This window comes from Sciurus carolinensis, chromosome 4, assembly GCF_902686445.1.
Source record: "Sciurus carolinensis chromosome 4, mSciCar1.2, whole genome shotgun sequence".
In the NCBI taxonomy this organism is placed as follows: Eukaryota; Metazoa; Chordata; class Mammalia; order Rodentia; family Sciuridae; genus Sciurus; species Sciurus carolinensis.
This window is the reverse complement of record NC_062216.1, coordinates 173,429,079-173,449,236: the sequence shown is the minus strand read 5'-3', so window position 1 is coordinate 173,449,236 and position 20,158 is coordinate 173,429,079. Positions and strand designations below refer to the sequence as shown.

The following is a 20,158-nucleotide window of genomic DNA, read 5'->3' as shown; positions in this document are numbered from 1 at the left end:
ATTGCCACAACCAGCACAGCCAAACTCTTGGTTCTGGGGAGGGGAGAAGGGGAATTGGAAAATAAAGATGCACAGACACAGATCTTGGATCAGGTGGAAATCTGCTCTCCGATGGAGATGCAGATCTAAAGAGTCATGCCATCAATCTTCATTTATATGTCTCATTATCAGGTTAAAGGCTAGGCAACCATTATACTTTGTAAGCAGGAAAGTTTACAGAAAGGAGGACATCTATGTAGCTTTTGTGCAGTTACAATCCACAGTTGTAAAGTGCAATGTTAGGAAGCTTTGTGTGTCTCTCAAGACAGTCCAGGGGCTGGGGATGTGGCTCAGTGGTAAAGCACTTGCCTAGCATATGTGAAACCCTGAGTTCAATCCCCAGTACACACACAAAAAAAAAGATAGTCCATTGTTAAAAGTTACTGTAAAGTGGGCAGGAACAGGAGAAGCAGAGTTGGTGAAACATTGTGGTTTCTAGCATAAGAATTCCTTCCTCCCCAGGAGCTGTGTGCCTGAGATCAAGGTCAGAGCTGATAGGACTCTTGCACAGCCTCCTCATGCAGGGTCTTGCCACAGCAGCTAAGCATCCTGTGCTCTTGCACAGAAACACTCCCAGTCACTGGGCATGCCACAGACATGAGGTCATCAGAGACCCTCTGAAACCCCCTATACCTCTGATATGTGCTGAAATTCTTTTCCATCAAGTAAGCCAAGAACCAGGCTGACCCTGAGCCAGTTCCCTTCTCTCTGGGACTCCTTGGTCCCTTCCTCCAACACATCTCTTGTCCCCTCACAAGTAAACCTGCTGGGATCGACCTCACTTAGCAACTCCAGATCCTGACGCCTGCACACTGGTGTGAACAGAGGTGGGCAAAAGCCACCTCCTGAGTCCCAGATCTTTCTTGTCCCTGCTTTTCTGGAGTCCCACAGGGTCCACTCTGAGACTCCACTCCCCTTGAGGCCCCACCGCCCCTGTGATCTCCAGTGTCAGCTGCCCTGTGTACCTCCCTGATTCTGAGGCCCAGTTGTCCCTGTCATCCCCTGCCACTGCGACCTCCCATGTCCCAGCTTCTCTAAGAACCTTCCTGGTCTTGAGACTCTCTGTGTCCCTGAGACACCCTCAAGTACCTTCCCCGTGACCTCTGTTGCCCGAGCTCCGCTGTCCCAGCTGCTCTCGCGGCTGCTGCTGACCCCGCGCCCACTGGCCGTTGGGCCGGTCCCCGCCCGGTGGCCCTCGCAGCTTCCCCGGCGGGCGCCATGCGGCCTGGGCCCGCGCTCCTGCTCCTGGGCCTGGGCCTGGGCCTGGGCCACCTCCCGCCGCCCGCGGGACCCCGCGGGGCGTCGGCCTGGCCGTCGGGGGCCCTTAGGAGCGCCCCGGGCTCCGGGCGGCACGGAGGCCTCGCCCGCCTTCGCCCGCAGCCTCGCGCGGCCCCGGAGGGCGGCGACCCCCAGAGCGGCGCCCCAGTTACAGGGCGCGCGGCCCTCGCCCTCCGGCCCCGCCCCCGCGTGCGCGCCCCGCCCCGCGCCCGCCGCCCGCCTTGGGGTCCGGCCTGGACCTCAGGCCCACCGCTGCCAGGACCCGGCAAGGCCCCCTCCCCGCCCCGCTCCGTGCACCCCGCCGGCCCTCGCCGCGGCCGCCGCCCGGCCGCCCAGAGCAGGTGTCCGGAGGACGCGCCCGGGAGCGGGAGTTTGAAAGCAGCCAACTCGTCCGACAGCAGAAGCACAGCGCCTTCGGTGGCTTGTCAGGTGATACCCTGTGCCATCAATCGGGTGCACATCAACAGGGATCAAGAGCCTGTGACCCTCAGCAGGAAGAACGCTAACTCCATCAACGCCACCGTCGATTTTGAGTGCCCCATGAACGCGTACCTTGTCTACAAGTGGCAGATCTTTCCCGTGAGCTCTCTAAATGAAGTGCCCGACTGGTCCAATCCTCTGCCTGTTCAGTTCCAGACAAATATTCCTTTCTTACGCATCCCCAAGTCTACTCTGCCTTGGGGAGTGTACCTGTTTCATTTCAGCATGTCTATCTCCAGAAGGAATGAACAAACCTTAAAGAAGTCAGATTCGGTCTACGTCCAGTTTATCAGAAGTCCACTGAGGGCGGTTCTTCTCGGAGATGCTGATATAACAGTAAATTTCTCAGATGAACTGATTCTGGATGGAATCTCGTCTTCTGACCCAGAAGAGGACAAACCCTCAGAGGGTCTCCGTTTTTATTGGTACTGTACCACAAATGCAGACAACTACCAAGGAGATCAAATAGCAGTGACGAGTAAGGAAGTCTGTCACCCAGACCAGACGAATCTGAATTGGCCAGGGGCTTCAGGCCCTACACTAAGGGTCGCCCCAGAAACACTTAAAGGGAACAGAGTGTATTATTTCAGACTGGTGATAAAGAAGGTTTCCAGATCAGCATTTTCTGATAAACGGGTACATGTGCTCCCAGGACCATCACCTACTGCACACCTCTCATGTATTGAAAACTGTGACAGCAATTTAGCTGTATCAGATCGATTTTCTGTGTTTGTAAACTGCACAGACTGTGTTAGCAGGGATTTCTATACCTGGTCAATTTTGTCCTCAGCAGGTGATGAAATGCTATTTGACTGGATAGGGCAAACTGTAACGGGGAGGAACCGTGCTTATTTGTTGGTAAAAGCTTTTGCCTTTGCTCATTTCTCGGAAGATCAGTTTTGGGTTTCCGTCTCTCTAGCAAGTTGGAAGGGCATGACCTTGGTGTTCAGACATGGCTTTATCATCAATTATGGCCCTCAAATTGGGGAATGCCAAGTTAATCCAGCTAGAGGAATTGCAATTTTTACTAAATTTGTTGTCCAGTGTAGTGATTTTAAGGATAAACACATTCCTCTTACATATAAAATAATCATTTCTGATGCGGAAAGTGTTGGAGATATCAGTTCAGTGAAAGAGAACACCCTGGGGACCACCCTGTATCTGGGGACAGGGTCCACAGCACCCCCTTCCTTCCTTCCTGCCGGGATGCCAGGGAATCATTATGCCTTGAAGTTTTATGCCCAGGTTTATGACTCCCTAGGAGCCTTTTCTCAGGTGACATTTTATGCCACCGTACAGGCGCCTACTGCCAAGAACTCTTCAAGGGCTGTGTTGGATCATTTGTTCTACCTGAGCACAGGAGACACTTCACTGCTGCTCACTTTGCTTCAGAAGCAGGACTTGTTACCTGCGGGTTACTTAATGTATATGGTGGCTTCTGTCTTGAATAGCATGAAAACTGAACCAGCACTACAAGAGGATAAAGACATTCTCCGGGAATACCTTGTAAGACAGTCTTTCCAGCTTCCTGAAAACACTTTGGAAGAAATTGGCCAGGTAGTGATGGCCATCACCAAATTAACTCAGAAAGACTCTGAGCTCACCCAAAGTGCTCAGCAAAGGGCCACAGAGAGGCTCTGGCAAGCAAACCAAGCCCTGCAAGAGTATCGACAAAAAGACCAGCACTTCCGTTCTGAGCAAATTGATATCATAAGCACTGGGATACTGATGAGCTTGTCCAGCATCTTCAAGCTGACCTCTCGTCATCAGGTGGTTCAAGATCCTTTCAAAGTGGTAGAAGCTCTGTCAGACACGATTTTGGCTGACAAAGTGCCAGGCAACCAGATCACTGTGCTGAGGACTCCCAAACTGAACCTGTACGTGGAGAAAGTGGAAAAGTGGGATGTGTCCCAGGTTTTCAAAAATGAGAAAAACTGCCGAAACTGCTTCCGTGCCACACTGAATGTAAGCAGGGTTCCTGATCTTCCTGCAAAAGCGCCAGTCTCTGTGATGTTTTATGAGTTCACAGATGACCCCTTTCCTTGGATACATTATCCAGAAAACATTTCTGCAGAGGTGGTTGGGTTCAGAATGACAGGAGCCTCAGATACCGGAAGTGTGATAGAGATCACACCCGATGTCGCCGATGTGTTCCTCGTCAGAAAAAACTTGAACTTTGCAAACTTCGATCTCATGGTGGGACCCAGCAAGGAGCGTGAGGGGTCCTTGAAGAAAACAACAGGGGCATTTGGATTCGAAGTGGACATCAGAAGAGTCAGCGAGGTGCTGGTCCACATCGTGACAGAAGTGACTGTGTTGTTCAAGGTGCTTGTGTACGCAGGCAGTCAGGTTGCCCCCACTGATATGGTTGCTGTCTTCCTTGTGCCTCACGACATCCCTCCAGTTGTAGACCACAGCTGGAGTGATCTGCCTAACCCAGCCTGCGCAGTGAGGGAGGTCCGAGTGATCTGCCTGCCACCATCCCTGCTGCAAGTCATAGCTCAGCGCAACCACTCACCCAAGGGTACTGTGTCCATGGTTCTGCAGGCACCTCATTTTGTCCTGGAGCCCAGTGACAAGCTAGTGAGGATCTCTCTCTTCACTGTGCACTGCATGGACATGTTTGGCATCCAGAGTGACTGGAAGGAGGACACGTGTATGCTGGGTGAGAAGACAACCTGGAACAAAGTGCACTGTGTCTGCAAGAGCTCGGTGAGGACCAGGCGACAGCTGCAAAGACTCAGGCTGGCCTATCGTAAGCTGCACACCCACTTCGTGACGGCCAAGGTGATCGTGGTTCCGAACCCTGTGGATCTGCGGCTCACAGTCATCAGGAACATCAGGCAAAACCCCGTGACCCTCTTCACCGTGCTGTTCATTATGATCATCTACACAGTGCTAGCCTTCTGGGCCTTGCACAGGGATGAGATGGACCAGTTTCTTCGGGACCATGTGATAATTCTGCCCGATAACGATCCTTATGACTGCATGTGCTACCTGGTCACTGTTTTTACAGGGAGTCGTTGGGGGTCTGGGACCAGGGCCAATGTCTTTGTCCAACTTAAGGGAACGAAGAATAGCAGTGATGTGCATTGTTTAAGCCATCCATATTTTAAAACCCTCTACCGTGGGAGCATCAACACTTTCCTCCTTACAACAAAAAGTGACTTAGGTGACATCCAGTCCATTCGTGTGTGGCACAACAATGAGGGAAAAGCTCCAAGCTGGTATTTAAGTCGAATCAAAGTGGAAAATCTGTTTAGCAGACGCATTTGGCTATTTATATGCAGGAAATGGCTCTCTGTTGACACCACTTTGGAAGAAACATTTCATGTTACCCACCCAGATGAGCCTCTGAAAAGGAAGGACTACTTCCTGATAGATATGACCAGCAGGCTAGGGAAGAACCACATGTGGTTCTCGGTGTTCACAGACATCGTTACCAAGTCGTTCAACAGGCTCCAAAGACTGTCTTGCTGCTTAGCCATGCTGCTCAGCTCCCTCGTCTGTAACATCATGTTCTTTAATCTAAATGTGCAAGAACAAACAAAAGAGGGACGCTACATCAGATCCATGATGATAGGGATTGAAAGCGTCATAATTACAATCCCTGTTCATCTGTTAATCACTTTTTTCTTCACTTACTCCCAGAAGAAACCTCAAGTGGGTCTGGATGAGGTGGCTCCTCAAAAGCATCCCCTTATGTCAGAAGAAAGTGGGTACTGGAAAGAGCGTCTGGACAAGTGGCATGCTTATGAAACATCCAAGGAGCACGCCAAGGAAGGGGCAAAGGTCAGGGAAAAGATAAGCATCAAGGAAAAAGCAAGCACCAAAGGAACCCCAAGCGCCAAAGGAACCCCAAGCACCAAAGGAACCCCAAGTGCCAAAGGGACCCCAAGCGCCAAAGGGACCCCAAGCACCAAAGGAACCCCAAGCGCCAAAGGAACCGCAAGCACCAAAGGAACCCCAAGCGCCAGGGGAACCCCAAGCGCCAAAGAAACCCCAAGCACCAAAGGAAACCCAAGCGCCAAAGGGAACCCAAACGCCAGGGGAACCCCAAGCGCCAAAGAAACCCCAAGCACCAAAGGAAACCCAAGCGCCAAAGGGAACCCAAGCACCAAAGGAAACCCAAGCGCCAAAGGAAACCCAAGCACCAAAGGAAACCCAAGCGCCAAAGGAAACCCAAGTGCCAGGGGAACCCCAAGTGCCAGGAGAGCCCAAAGCATCATGAAACTGGGAAAGCCTGGGCCTTCTAAGACTTCTATTCGGGTCACCTTTAAAGAACAGCAGGAGAGTATGGAAGAAGAGACCGAGGCCTCCACGATCCACGGGACCAACACAAATGACAATAACAGAAATAGAAATGCCAGTAACAGAAATGGAGAAGACAATCAAGATGTTCCTCCTAGGGAGTCCTCTTTCGGAGAGAATCCTCAGAAGCTTAACAAAAAACCCCAGCTTGTCTTGCCTTCGTGGTGTGTCTACATAGCATGGTTCTTGGTGTTCGCCACCTGCAGCGTATCGTCATTCTTCATCATATTCTATGGCCTGACCTATGGCTATGAGAAGTCAATGGAGTGGCTCTTTGCATCTGTTTGTTCATTCTGTCAGTCAGTTTTTCTGGTGCAGCCAGTTAAGATCATACTCTTGTCAGGCACCAAAACAAATAAGCTGAAGTACTGCAAAAACCTCTCCTGGTCCACCAAGCACGGCTACATTGAGATCAGGCTGCGGGAGCTGAACGTGCGTCCGGAACACATGCCGGCACTCCATGAGCACATCCTCCGCCTGCAAGGCTCCAGGATGTATCAGCCTCTCACTGAGGATGAAATCAGAATATTCCGGAGGAAGAAGAGGATCAGGAGAAGGGCCATCCTGTTCCTGAGCTACGTTCTGACTCACTTCATCTTCCTGGCCCTCCTGCTGCTCCTTATTGCTCTGCTGCGTCACACTGACAGCTTCTACTACAACCGGTACATTCGGGACCGGTTCTCTGTGGACCTTGCTGCCGTGACAAAGCTGCAAGACGTCTACGGATGGCTTGACAGTGTGCTCTTGCCTTTGTTCCACAACGACCTGAACCCAACGTTTCTTCTTGACAGCTCTTCTAAAATCCTTGGCCTTCCGCTCATGAGGCAAGTGCGAGCAAAAGCTGGGGAAAGAGTGTGCTTGCCTTCTGAAGACTTCATGGAGACCAGCATCTCCAGAGAGATCCGCTGTCGTCCCAAGTACGGCACTGACCCAGAAGACACAAAAAACTACTCTAACTTTTGGAATTCAGTTGGCAAGCGGGCGACGGACAATGCTACCGCTGGGTTTATTTATAAGCCTCAAGAGAAGAAATGGGTGTATTATTCCTACGGACTGCTGAATACTTATGGGTCTGGAGGGTACGCATTCTACTTCTTTCCAGAACAGCAGCAGTTTAATTCCTCACTAAGGCTCAAGGAACTCCAGGGAGGCAAATGGCTTGATGAGAAGACATGGGCTGTGATTCTGGAACTGACCACTTTTAATCCAGATGCCAACCTGTTCTGCAGCATTTCGATCCTATTTGAGGTCTCACAGCTGGGGGTTGTCAACTCCAGCATATCCACACACTCCTTCCCACTTGCTGACTTCAACAGGAAAACATCTGCAGAGATCTACTTGTATGTGGCCATTCTCATTTTTTTTCTAGCCTATATTGTGGATGAGGGCTATGTAATCATGCAAGAAAGAACCTCCTATGTGAAAAGTGTGTATAATCTGCTCAACTTTGCTTTAAAATGCATATTTACCCTGCTGATTATGCTCTTTGTCAGTAAGCACTTCTTGGCCACTGGCGTGATTCAGTTCTACTTGTCCAGTCCTGCAGAATTCATCCCCTTTCATGCAGTTTCTCAAGTAGATCACACCATGAGGATAATTCTGGCTTTCCTATTATTTCTGACCATTCTGAAGACCCTCAGGTATTCTAGATTCTTCTATGATGTGCGCCTGGCTCAAAGGGCCATCCAGGCCGCCCTTCCTGGCATCTGCCACATGGCCTTTGTGGTGTCTGTTTATTTCTTTGTGTACATGGCTTTTGGTTACCTGGTCTTCGGTCAGCATGAATGGAACTATAGTAACTTGATTCACTCCACTCAGACGATATTTTCTTACTGCGTCTCGGCTTTCCAGGACACTGAATTCTCTAGTAACAGGGTTCTTGGGGTTCTCTTCCTCTCGTCATTCATGCTGGTGATGATCTGCATCTTGATCAACTTATTTCAGGCCGTGATCCTGTCTGCCTATGAGGAAATGAAACAGACTGTGTATGAGGAGCCATCTGATGAGGTGGAAGCTATGACCTACCTGTGTCGAAAACTAAGAGCTGCATTCACCTTTCTGACCCCCGAGTCTGGCCGCAAGGATGAGTCTGAGTTCCTTGCCACCATGTTGTATGGGCAACCAGAGAAGAACAGTCACCGGTACCTGGGGCTGAAGACCAGAAACATCAAGGGGAAGAAAATGGTTTACCTCGTTGTTTGATCAGTAACAGACCAAGAGATACAGCAAGTGCTCTCCAAATGCAGCTTGTCACATTAAAGAATGTTTAGTGGCTCAACCATGTTTTCTGCCCAGATCCTTCATAGAGGACACCCCTACACTTGGAAGTACCCCAGTCTGGGCCCTGCTGTCAGGAACGTGAGAATAGGAGTGCACTGTTCAGGGAGAGAGGAGGCTCATAGTTGGAATTCCAGATTGATTTCCCTCTAGACGGGAATTTTGCGACTCCTGGTTCAGGTGAAGCCCTCCTTTTCTGGGAGCCCCCTACAGTTTGGGAAGTTGCACCCCCTGGTTTTGAGAACAAGACTTGAAGGAAAAAGCATGAGACCCCACTCTGGAATTGGCCAGGATAGGGTAGCCTCCAGCTGCAAGCTCACAGCTGCTGCCTGCAGAGCCCCAGACTGCTTGGCCTCCCTGGGAGGCACCTTTGCAGACTAGGGATATGGAGCCTCCCTTATCCCCACTCCTGATGGCTAGGGTTCCAGGGACCTTGTGGGGAATTCTAGGACTTCCCCTTGGGCTAGGAAAGGGATGGGAGTCAGGACTCCCAAGTCCGAAGTTTTCCATTTAATCCTTCAGGCTACTGCAGTTCAAGTCAACTTCATGTATTCTAAGGGGTATGGCTTTTATTAAAAAGGTGCACATGGGCTCATGTTGAAATACAGCACAGTTTATATATATATATATATCTATATATATTGAATATAGCAGTATGTCCATTCAGGGCTCGGGCATTAGGTTATTTATGGCATGTGCATTATTTAGGAATAAGCAAATGTGGATTATTGTTTAAGAGAAAATAGTATCTGTTATATTTTTACTCAGAAGCATGTTGTTAATGTAGATGCCACTTTAAGTTTTATCAGAATTAAATGCACGGTTTCTTCCGAGACTTGCAGTGATTTCTATGTGAGGGGCGAATACGCACACGGTGCCAGCTGCGGTGCACACCTGTGATTCCAGGTGTGCCTCAGAGACCAAGGCAAGAAAATCTCAAGTTGAAGTCCAGCTTTGGCAATAGCAAGACCCTGTCTCGAAATAAACAATGGAAGGGCTGGGGTGCAGCTCTGTGCTAGAGCCTCTGGTTCCATCCCAGCCTCAACACAACAACACACACAGACGGTGCCTGCCCTCAAAGTCAAGGGCCAGAAAAGAGGGACAGCTAATCAGGGGGTGGATGCCATGTGCCCACACTGGCACCTGGTTGCCCTGAACTGTGCTGGAATGGTGGTGACAAGCCCCCGCCCCCAGGTGCACTTTCCACATCCTCCAGAGAACCAGGCAGGCTTAGTCTTCTCTGCCAGGTGAGAAAATGAAGCCTGGTGACTTGCCCCAGGCTAACCACACAGTAAGCATCAGGTCAGTTACAGATGTTCGAACTCCTCTGGTGGGGAGGAGGAGGGCCTGGCCACAGCTGTCCCCTAAGGCCCCACTCCCTCCCGGAGCACACCTTCATTAGATCAGATCAGATCACCTGAGTAATGAACAGACTGACAGAGTCCACATGGGGCTTTTTACTGACTGAAACTGACTACAGTCTGCACCCCTTGCACTAGTTTGTGGGTGTGACAGGCCATGCTGCCTTCAGAGGTGACAACGACCGTGAGCAAGCAAGGCAGACTTGACTTCATGGAAAGGTGCAACCAGGCATGCGCTGCAAATTCAGCAATCAGCTAAGGTGTCTGCTCCCTCTAGGGGCTGAGACAGACTCAGGGATATACTGGCCGCCCTCCCACCCCTCCAGGAAGGGAGCATCAGGGATGGGAGCATGGGTTTCCCAAGACCAGTGCCAGGTAAGAACTCTTGACCCAGAGCTGTGGCAAGAGAATGAGTTACTGATGAGCAGGAAGGGTCATGGTCATAAACACAGGACCTGAGAGACCTCAGAGAAGCACTGGGAGCTGGTGACAGCAGAGTCCAGGAAGGAGGCCCCAGAACAAAGACTGGAGGAGGGTGGCCCGAGGACTAGGACAGCAGACGCTCATCCTGCCAGATGAAACCAGACTCTCACCTTCTGGTGAGAAGGAGAAATGCAGCCGTCACAGGACTCTTCCCATGCATGTTGGGAGAGGAGTCCAAAGTTTTCTCCTGCAGGACAGACCAAAGATGAGAAACAAAGAAATACAGACCCCGATTCTATCAGGGAGATAAGAGTGTCAAGCAAGACAAATCAAAATTAGATTTCTTTTGAAGGCCATTTTCACAGAGCATGGCAACAATCTCTGGAGTCTTTTGAGACTACTTTGCTCTCGCTGTACTTTCCGTGACCGGGTAGGCATATTCCAGGACAACTGGCAGCAATGAACACCCTCCTGGCTCTCTGTAGTGCACTGAGAAAGCAAGACAGATGTTCTGGGGCTTGGTTCTTCATCTAGCCCCTCACTAATTCAGAACGGACAAGTTTCACATGCTGAGAGATTGTCCTCCAGCTACAGGAGAGGGGATATGTCCTTTATTGATTTCAAACTCTTGTTTACTGTGAAGACTTGCATTTTTAAGGTCTGCTTCTGGAATTTCACTAGTTAGCAGTAAAAGCAAAAAATAGGCCTTTAGACCTTCGTGTTGTTTGTAGCAATGAAGAACAGAATGATGAGGATGAACAGGATTGTACTTCACAGCCACACGGGATGTCATAAGGAATTAACTCGTCACAGTCCTCCCCTGCGGTAGTTTGGATCTAAGATGCCCCCCAAAGGCTCACATGTTAAAGGCTTGGTCCCCAGCATGGTGCTATTTGGAGATGATGGGCCGTTTAAGAGGTGGAGCCTAGTGGAAGGAAGTTAGGTCACTGTGGGAGAGCTCCCAAGGGAATACTGGAACCCCAGTACCTTTCTCCGGTCCCTTTTGTGCTTCCCAGCTATGAGGCAAGAGGTTCTGCTCTGCCACACACTCCCACCATGACATACTGCCTCATCGAGGCAGCAGGGCCAACCAATCACGGACTGAACCTCTACAATTATGAGCCAAAACAAACTTTGTCTCAAGTGTTTGTTACTGTTAACAGAAGGATGATTGACACACCTTTTGCGGTAAAGTATTTGCTATTAGCCATACTTTAGGTTTAGATTTTTACCTGCATTTAATTATTTTGATGTTCAGATTTCCTTTTTCAGTCTTCACCTAAATACAATGTACAATATTTGTTCAGTATTGTGATACCTTTTAAGGTCACATTTATACAATAATTCATTAAGAATTACCATAACATTTTGGCAATTATTTTCCCCACCAAACCCACTTCTAAAATCTGTGGGGTCCAGGGCAAGAATAAAAATCTCCATATGTACGAATATTTGAAAGTTATAAGATACACAAACTGTTACATATAATATCCACTCACCTTGATAAATATAGCTTTATAAGAACAAAACAAAAATTATGTGTGGAACTCTGGTTTCTATATAGCTGAAAACTGGCAAAAAACCCAAAGATAATTGAATTTAATTATGCACTTTTGGGTGTTCTGTTGCTGGGCTGCTAATGACTGGATGAGTCATAAAGATGTATGTGATCTACACATTATTTATTCCACAAATTTTATTTTTCTTGCCTTCATTTCAGAAAAATAATTGTTAATATAATCAATATTGCCACATAATGGTGTTCTATTGACAATAGTGCCAAATCAAAAAACCTTTTCAGAGTCATTATGCTCTGCAGATATTTTTATTTCAATCAGGGGAAACTTTGCTGAGTAGCAACTGTAATTATGAATAAGACTCCTCAAGCTTTAGATTTAGAATTGAATCATGAATATTAGTGTGATGCTTAAACATTACAAGGAAGGTACATTTGAAAAATTATGATTGCAGAAAACATTACAAAATATTTCTCTATCACTAATATTACTAGACAATTATTTCATGGTTAGTACTTTTTCTTGCAACAATAGAATTTCTTAAAATTCTTTTTCTTTCATGTTTTTCAATGTCATCATTTTAAAAACCTAACAATTAAAGTGGGTTGCTTGTCATTTTGCTCAAATCTTCAACAGAAAAACAGAAAAACTCAACAGAAGCTATATCACGAGCTACAGAAATTAGTTTCAGGATTATTTGTACATGCGTCTTCTTCAGATTCCAGCAAATGTTTGTTTCCTGGTTCTAATTTCCCTACATTGTACCTGAATGTCATTTTAGTGCTTATTTTATATAACTGAAACCATTTTCTGTCAAAAACTTTATGGAATATTTTCAATCTTTTTTGATTTTTGGTCAAGCTTTTTCTAATAGTCGAACAGCTCAGTTTTTAAAATTAACTCTTTGTTGTGCTAAAGACCACGATTTGCTCTCAGTGTACAGTATCTGACTTCATTCTTACAGTCCATGCATACTTGTTTAAAATAAGTCTGCTTTAGCATTCATGGGATTACCATAGTGTATCCCATACTCAAATCTGAACTGCTTCATCAAGATGCTCCATCATTGGGCAGATCTGGAAAATAAAACAATCTCTGAATCTAGTATATTATTTTTAAAGGGACTGAAAGAATATTGCTGCAAGCATAGCTGATGTCCACTAGTGAGGAAATAAAAATGATTGCTAAACTTCTGCCCAGGTCTGAGAAGTTCTAGTCCCCGGTATTATTACTAAAGGCATGAGTCCCGGACCCCTGTTCGATTCAACTTGGCAACTTTCTTTAAATGTGCCTTGACAAATGTTCTGGTTTGAGGAACAGTCACAGCACCATATGCAATGGGTGGAGACTGCAGCCAGGTGATACAAAATAGCGGAGACCTGCCGCTGCAGCTGAGGCACAGCACTCCGGGGAAGAAGGGTAGCAACCCTGTCCTCCCCAAGGCACAGGTGAGGACCGCGGCGTTTAGGGAGGGGGTCTCCAGGTGGCCAGCAGTGGAGTCCACAGGCCAAGTCAAGCCTGCCGGCTTCTGAATCCGGATCCCTAACCCCACAGACTGGTGCCTCCCCTTAACAGGAGGCCCAGGAACGAGACGGGCACTTCAGGGTCAAATAACAGGGTGCTGAAAAGAGCGCGAGGCGCAGGACACCAGGGAGTCGCAAGCTACTCTGGGGCTTCGGGGCGCGGTGTCGGGTGCCGCGGCCACAGAGCTCCGCGCACGTCGCAGCGCACGCCGGGCCATTCCGACCCACCCCGCCTTCCCGAGGTGGGCCAGCGCCTCCCGCGTGCGGGGCGACGGGCCGCAGCGAGCTAATGAGGCCCGGCGTCGCGTCACGCCGGCGACCCTGACGCTGGGGCAACCCCCGGGGGCGGGCGCCTCCAGGCGGCGCGGACAGCAGGCAGAGCTCGCGAGCTTGGCCGGAACGGGGAACTGAGCCGGTTCGCAGGCCCCGGAGTGAAACCAGCGGACGCCCCTCGGCACCGGAAGGACGTAGCGGAAGCGGAAGCGGAGCGGAGCGCGCCTGCGGGCTGGTGGGGGCGGGACCGCGCAGGCGCCGTGGGGCGGAGGCAGCGGCGGTGGGCAGCGGTGAGTGCGTGCGCAGCCGCCCGCGTGCGGTGACCGTCCCGCGCTTCCTCGGCGCCTCCTGCCCGCGGGCTCCGGCCTTGCCTGCCGACTGTGAGCGGCGGTGCGCGGTGCGCCCGACGGGGAAGGGGACGGGGCGCTGAAGGGCTGCGCGCGAGCCCTGGCGGGGCTGGCGAACCCGAGCCCCGGCTGCGAGCCCGCGGAGCGGAGCCCTCTGGGTGGTGGGGAGGCGAGCGGCGCTAGGCGAGGGACGGCCAGTACGGGCTCGGCGTGACCGGGCTGAGGCCGCGCTGTCCCGGATTGTCACCTGACGGTCACCTGCCACAAGGGCTTCGAGCCCAGCGGTCTCGGAGGGGGCCTAGGTCGCACCAGTTAAGATGCAAAGTGGAATTAGGTTCGCTGGCACCCACGAATTTCACAAGTCATTTGAAACCGGTGCTTTCGAGGTTTGCATCGGGGCTGGCCACCTCCAAAGGTCATACTTCTGGGCGCAGGGCACATCGCTGGGGCCAGAAGATGGGTCACAGCGGGGAACCAAGGGGCTAACTCATAAGATTGTATGGCAACTTTGAAAGACGAATAGAAATTCTGTAAACACAGACAAAGCTGAGTGATCTACCAATGACAATGACAATATACCCAAAGCAGAGCATCCAAGAACTGTGTGACAATATCAAATGGCATTAATATTTGCAGTTAGCAAACTCAGCAGAAAATTTAAAAAATGGGGCAGAAGAAGTATTTGAATTTTTCAAAACTAATGAAAGATATCAAACCACAGATTGAGGAATTTGCTTAAAGCAGCATTATCAGAATAATAACTTCAAAAGAACAACCCTGGAAATATATTCAAATTGCTCAAAACCAATGGTCAAATCTTCAGAGCAGCCCAAGAGAAATTCCACAGTTAGAGATGAGGGGAAAGTCTTGCAGGAGGAAGGAACAGCAGGAGCAAAGGTGTGGAGGGGAGTGTTTGCAGGTTAGGTAATGAGCCCCTGGAGCTAGCTGCCTATGGGAAAAGGTCAAACCCTACAGAACATGCCCTGTATGTCCAAGAAGGGAGTTTACTTTAGCCAGATGGGAGCCGCTTAGGGCTCTCCCAGCATGATTCCAGCACTCATTCGTTTTTGAATGTTAAACCAACCTTGCATTCCTGGGATAAAGCTGCCCTTACAATGCATAAGACCTCTTGTATATTAGTGAATTCAACTTGCTAATATTCTGTTAAAGATACTTGTGTTCATGTCCATAAGGATATCTTCCTGTAGTTTTCTGATAAAAACTTCTGTCTAGTTCATGGTGTCAGGGTAACTGGCAGTTTGGTGTCTACAAAATATCGCTATCCTAAAACCCTAGGAAGTTTGCATAGGATTGATACTACTTCTTTACGTGCTTGACGGAATTAGACAGTAAAGCCAGCTGGGCATGACATTTAAAAAATGTATTTTTGTTTGTTTGTTTCATTTTGGGGGAAAGTTTTTAATTATAAATTTTCATTTTAGTAAAACTATGGCTGTTCAGGTTTCCAGTATCTTCTTGAGTCACTTTCAATAATTGGTGTTTTTTTTCTGTTTTATGTATTTATTTATTAATTTTGGTACTGGGGATTGAACCCAAGGTTGTTTTGCCCTTTTTATTTTTGAGACAGGGCTCACTGTTCAGGCTGGCTTTGAACTTGCATGCTCTTGCTTCAGCCTCCCAAGTCACTGGGATTACAGATGTGCACCACTGTGACTGACTGATAATTGACTGATAATGGTCAAAAATTTTTGGTTAAATTATCCACAGTGTTCCTTTATTATCAGTTAAGTGTCCCTAGTCTTACTGATGTTGTCTCTTTCATTCCCGAGAGTTGTTATATCTTCTTTCATTTTTCTTGATCAATGTAATTAGAAGCTATCAATTTTATTGAACTTTTGGAGTGAACAGTTTGGCTTTACCTATTTTTTTCTGTTGGCCTATTTTCTATTTCTTTGACTTCTGTTTTTTTCTTATTTTCTTCTTTTCTACAGATGTTGGGTCTTATTTGCTTTTTTCCCTAGCTTCTTAAGAAATCATCACAGGGTTGGTGTTGTGGCTCAGTGGTAGGGCGCTTGCCTGGCACTGGATTTGATCCTGAGCACCACATCAAAATAAATAATGGCATTGTGTCCTTCTATAACTAAAAAAAAATTTTAAAGATTTATAAAAAAGAAATGGTTACTTACAGGATTGAGTCTAAACATTCTTTTGTAGTATAAACATGTGAAGTCATGGATTTCCCTCCTAAACACCACATAAGCTGCATTCTACATACTTTGGTGTGTTGTATTTTAATTTTTATTTAGTTCAAAATATTTTGTAGTTTCTCTTTTGAGTTCTCCTTTGGACTATGGCTTTTTGAGAAGTACATTGTTTAATTTCTAAGTATTCAGGGCATTTCCAGGCATCTTTCTGTGACTGAGTTCTGATTTAATTGTCTCATAGTTGGCAAACATCCATGGCGATTCTCGTCCTTGGGAACTCGAGGCTGGTTGCACAGAGCAGCACCACACTGGATGTCACAGGTAGTGGCCGGCAGGTCTGTGCTGCTCTAAGCCCGAGGTCCCTTGTCTGTAAGGGAGCTTGCATTTGTGGGTAAGAAATACACAGCAGGCCAAGGAGGCTCTGCGATGGGGTTTGTGGGTCTGAGGTGACACGTCCTGTCTTTTCTTCTTGCAGATGGCATCCGAGGCAGAGTGCCGTCCTCTGGGTGTGTTCAAGTGCCAGCTCTGTTCTGTGACAGCTCCGTACAGCTACGTGGGGCAGAAGCCCCCTGACACCCAGGCCATGGTGTGAGTACCCTGCCCAGGGCAGTTTGGCAGATGCGGGGCCAGCTCTGACCCCTAGCTTGGGTGTTGTGCCTTAGGCCTGTCCCTGCCCGGGCTCTGGGTGTTTTAGGTGTGACCTGTGGAGGCCCAGGCAAGACTTGAGGGCTTCTCAAATGTTCAGGATCCCCAGGTTCTTTCTCCAGACATAGCCCAGGGTTCAAGGACTATTCCAGCCATGGGGTAGAATCTGGGGCCATGCGGAAACATCCCAGCAGCAGGGAACAGAAGCCATGGTGGCCTCATCATTTGGTTCTGTGTCCAGTTGCCATCCCTGCTGGTGACGCTTCCTGGGCGGGACACCATCTTCCTTGCAGTCCTGGTAGATGTGACTCCTGAGGACCAGCCTCTTGTGGGTCTGCACGTAGCAGGAATAATGGACATGGTCGAGGGCTTGTTTCTTGACCTTTACGTGTCTTTCCTCAAATGCCACTTTTGGGAAAGTTGACCATGGGACAGTGGCAGGGGCACCAGTGGTTCTTCTGCTGACCAGGAACTGGGTCACCATGTAACCCTGCTGGTCTCATTCTGATGTGCATCCTCCAGGGCCTATGAGGGTGGGTAAGGTGCCAGTTCTCCCTGTGTGGGAGCTGGTGTCTTGGGGGAGCCTTGTGCCCACATCCGGTAGGTGAGCTTGGGGTTGGGGCACACTGGGACAGCCCCTCTTATTGCTGAAGAGGACTCCCTCCACCTTGCCTGCTCCAGGTCTCAGTTCCTGCTTGGCTTACAGTGGCCATTGTGTTACTACCCTGTGGCAGAGGTGGACAGCCCTCCCCTGCTGAGCCTGGGAACGGGTGCAGGCCCTGGGAGGTCCCCTGTTGTCACACTGCCGATGCTGTGGCTCAAGCCAAGTGTCCATTGGCAGGGATTTGGGCCTTTCTCTCCTGCAGCCTCCTGGAGGAGAGCTACATCATGAAGGATCCCTTCACCTCGGACAAGGGCAGATTCCTGGTGCTCGGTTCCCGCTGCAGCTTGTGTGGCAGGCTGGTGTGTGTGGGCCCGGTAGGTAAGCGGCAGTGCGGACAGCCTGTCCTTGCTGTGAGGACTGGGTGCCTGCCAGGCACAGGTGCCGGAGGGGAGGCCCTCCTGCCGATGGGGCCCTGCAGCTGATGAGAAGGGGACAGCGAAGGGGCAGGCAAGGGGCAGGTGGGATGTCTTGGCCTGGACGAGGGGTAGAAATAGACCCTGTGTGGTTCTGGCGTGTGGCCAGAGTGGTCCTGGAGGCTGAGAAGTCCCCGAGCATCTGCCACAGAGCAAGGCACACACAAAAGGGGGCAGACCCAGACTGCACCAGACCTCCAGCCACCTCTCAAGGTCGGTCCACAAGGGCGCTGGCCGAGCCTTGCACAGGCACAGGTCAGGAGAGGCGGCCCACGTGGCGGGTATCAGAAATCCCCTGCTCTTTACTCCCATGGCAAAGGACTGCTTCCAAGGACCCAGAAAGGCAATTTGGTTAGTAGTGAGGTATATGCCAAGGTGCCAAGGTGATGGAGAGATACCCCAAAATAGTGGTCCAAACAAGACACATCATTATTTACTCATTTTCTTCTATATGAGTTCGTGACAGGCAGTCCCAGCTGGGTGGGCAGCACTGCTGTCATCAACACAGCATCCACTTGGATCCACTGTGGCTGCTGCAGCTCCCACCATCACATATATATCTCAGGAATGGACAAGGGAGTATTCCTTTGGAAGGCATGACCTGGAGGTGGCATATTCCTGCTGACACCCCTGACTATACTAGTCACATGGCCATACCCAGTTGCAAAGGGGCCTGGGAAATGTCCTGAGCTGGGCACCAGGGTGGATCCCAGCTGTTCTAGTATTGAGAGCCATGGAGGAGAGTGGACAGTTCTGGCCTCCTGCCTAGGCCAGTCACTAGTCAGTGGCCTCTTGGGTCTATGGGGCTGTCCCTTTCATCCCCTGCTGCTCCTGGCACAGGCAATTGCCAAGGCCCTGTCCTGCTGAGGAAACGAAGCCAGGGACTCAGGACTCTAGCTCAAGGGGTGGCTTTACTCCTGACAGCGTGCGTCCTGCCCCCTGCTCCCAGCCAGGGCAGGAGCCTCTGCTGCCTCCCTCCTGGATGCCCTACCAGAACCTTAGCGCTTGCTGGTCTGGCTCTGGCCACCGCCCTCCCTGTGCCTGCAGGGATGCGGCAGCCCTGGGGGAGATGCGCCGTGTCTAGGCCACTCACCGTCCCCTCCTTCCTTCAGGAGTGCAGCTTGTTCTACTGCAGGAGGTTCTGCCTCCCTTGTGTTCAGGACAACGTCAGCGCTTTCCCTCAGGAGATCCAGCAAGACTTGGAGAAAAGGAAAGGTCCCAAGCGGCCCTCCCGTCAGCCCTGTCCTTGAACGTGAGCGCGGTTGGTGCCAGGCTGGTGGCAGCCCCCTGCACAGAGCTCCTGGGCTGGCCCGGAGCAGAGGCTACATCCGTGGAGGCGGAGGAGCCATGCCTCAAGGTGGAGCAGACAGCCTGGATCCAGCCTGGGCCACAGGGCTGCCGCCGTGGAGTGAGAGGGAGTCCCCCTCAGTGGGCAGCTCATGTGGCCACCTGTGCACAGTGGAGGGCCACACTCCCGTCTGTGCATGAGGAAGTCGTTAGCAGGCTGCCCTCGTGCATGGCAGCAGGTGTGGGGTCAGGAGTTGTCCTTTGCATCTTCCGTCAGTGTGGGAAATATCCCCCGTCTTGACCACGTACTGCAGTTATGACCAAGAACCCAAAGGAAGGTAATCCTTCCACTAAGATGCTTGGGGACTGGACGTTCCCACGGTGGGGAGGGCTGTTCTCCATGGACGCTCTGGCCAGTCGGTCGTAGGGACATTCTCCAGACATTGTGGATGGGCAGTGGGGAGGGGGCTGGGAAGCCGAGTGGGCTTCCAGCCCTCCTGGCTGCTGAGGCTGGCCCCGCCTGGGCCCGCTGCACTCTGCCCTGCATTCTCAGGTTGGGAGCACCGAGGCTCCGGTTCCTCAAACCACCCCTCGCCGCCCTGCGTGCAGCCCTCTTGCCCCACAGCCTCCCAGATCTCCCTGTGGCTCCTGCCTGCTGCAGTGGGTGCCCTGCAGTCTGTGAGTGCGCCATGTCTGCCTAGAGTCTCAGGCAGGAGCTGCTCTCTGACTTTGTGACCCCTGCAAGGCCAATGGGCAAGCTGGGTGAAATAAAGAGCTTTTTCTGACTGATACATGTACTGGGTTTTAATTTAAGAGCTTCCTGTTTCATGTACTTCAGATGCATGGATGTTAGGTTCTGGGACCACATGGTTCTAGATCCATTCTGTCCACTGTAGGGCAAAAAGGGGGCCTGTACAGTGACAGCAAGCTCAGGAAGGTGCAGATCCAGAGCAGACACTGCACCTGGGCTTTGGTTTGTGCAATAGTTCTTCTCACAACATTATTCAATACTTAGAAATAATTTTAAAAAATAGTTTATTTTTTAAAACCATTAAGGCAAAACTGTGCCCTGAAATTAACTCTTTTTACATTCATCAGTCTTACAGTAGGACATTCCAAACCTAAGTTCCCATGAATTCAGGAAATAGATCAACA

The 20,158-nt window shown here is 50.1% G+C and overlaps 2 protein-coding genes across 5 annotated transcripts; both read left to right on the top strand.

The window, feature by feature from the left end:
• Positions 1-1,257: 1,257 nt before the first annotated feature.
• Pkdrej (polycystin family receptor for egg jelly) lies at positions 1,258-8,310 on the top strand. Its single transcript, XM_047549826.1, has 4 exons — positions 1,258-1,456; positions 1,577-5,589; positions 5,939-5,983; positions 6,088-8,310. The coding sequence occupies exons 1-4, from the start codon at positions 1,258-1,260 to the stop codon at positions 8,308-8,310; spliced, it is 6,480 nt and encodes a 2,159-aa protein (XP_047405782.1).
• A 5,226-nt stretch (positions 8,311-13,536) lies between these two features.
• Positions 13,537-19,810, top strand: Cdpf1 (cysteine rich DPF motif domain containing 1). Of its 4 annotated transcripts, XM_047551268.1 has the most exons (5): positions 13,758-13,879; positions 16,236-16,315; positions 16,470-16,582; positions 17,506-17,617; positions 18,829-19,810. In XM_047551268.1, exons 2-5 carry the CDS (start codon positions 16,307-16,309, stop codon positions 18,964-18,966), a joined length of 372 nt encoding a protein of 123 aa, XP_047407224.1. In that variant the 5' UTR covers positions 13,758-13,879; positions 16,236-16,306; the 3' UTR covers positions 18,967-19,810. The 4 variants fall into 4 exon arrangements, with proteins under 4 accessions (XP_047407225.1, XP_047407224.1, XP_047407226.1 ...); XM_047551269.1 differs by lacking the exon at positions 16,236-16,315 and having other exon boundaries at positions 13,537-13,772; XM_047551270.1 differs by lacking the exons at positions 13,758-13,879; positions 16,236-16,315 and adding an exon at positions 13,918-14,163.
• Positions 19,811-20,158: the final 348 nt, after the last annotated feature.

What these genes read in the sequence shown, in the direction of transcription:
- Pkdrej (XM_047549826.1), top strand. Translation starts at nt 1,258, where the DNA reads ATGCGGCCTGGGCCCGCGCTCCTGCTCCTGGGCCTGGGCCTGGGCCTG. An exon ending in ACGCCAAGGAAGGGGCAAAG is followed by an intron (nt 5,590 to 5,938) that starts GTCAGGGAAAAG and finishes CAAGCGCCAAAG; the next exon opens with GAAACCCAAGCACCAAAGGA. An exon ending in AAGCGCCAAAGGAAACCCAA is followed by an intron (nt 5,984 to 6,087) that starts GTGCCAGGGGAA and finishes AAAGAACAGCAG; the next exon opens with GAGAGTATGGAAGAAGAGAC.
- Cdpf1 (XM_047551267.1), top strand. Translation starts at nt 14,147, where the DNA reads ATGCAAAGTGGAATTAGGTTCGCTGGCACCCACGAATTTCACAAGTCA. An exon ending in TTGAAACCGGTGCTTTCGAG is followed by an intron (nt 14,216 to 16,469) that starts GTTTGCATCGGG and finishes TTCTTCTTGCAG; the next exon opens with ATGGCATCCGAGGCAGAGTG. An exon ending in CCTGACACCCAGGCCATGGT is followed by an intron (nt 16,583 to 17,505) that starts GTGAGTACCCTG and finishes TCTCTCCTGCAG; the next exon opens with CCTCCTGGAGGAGAGCTACA.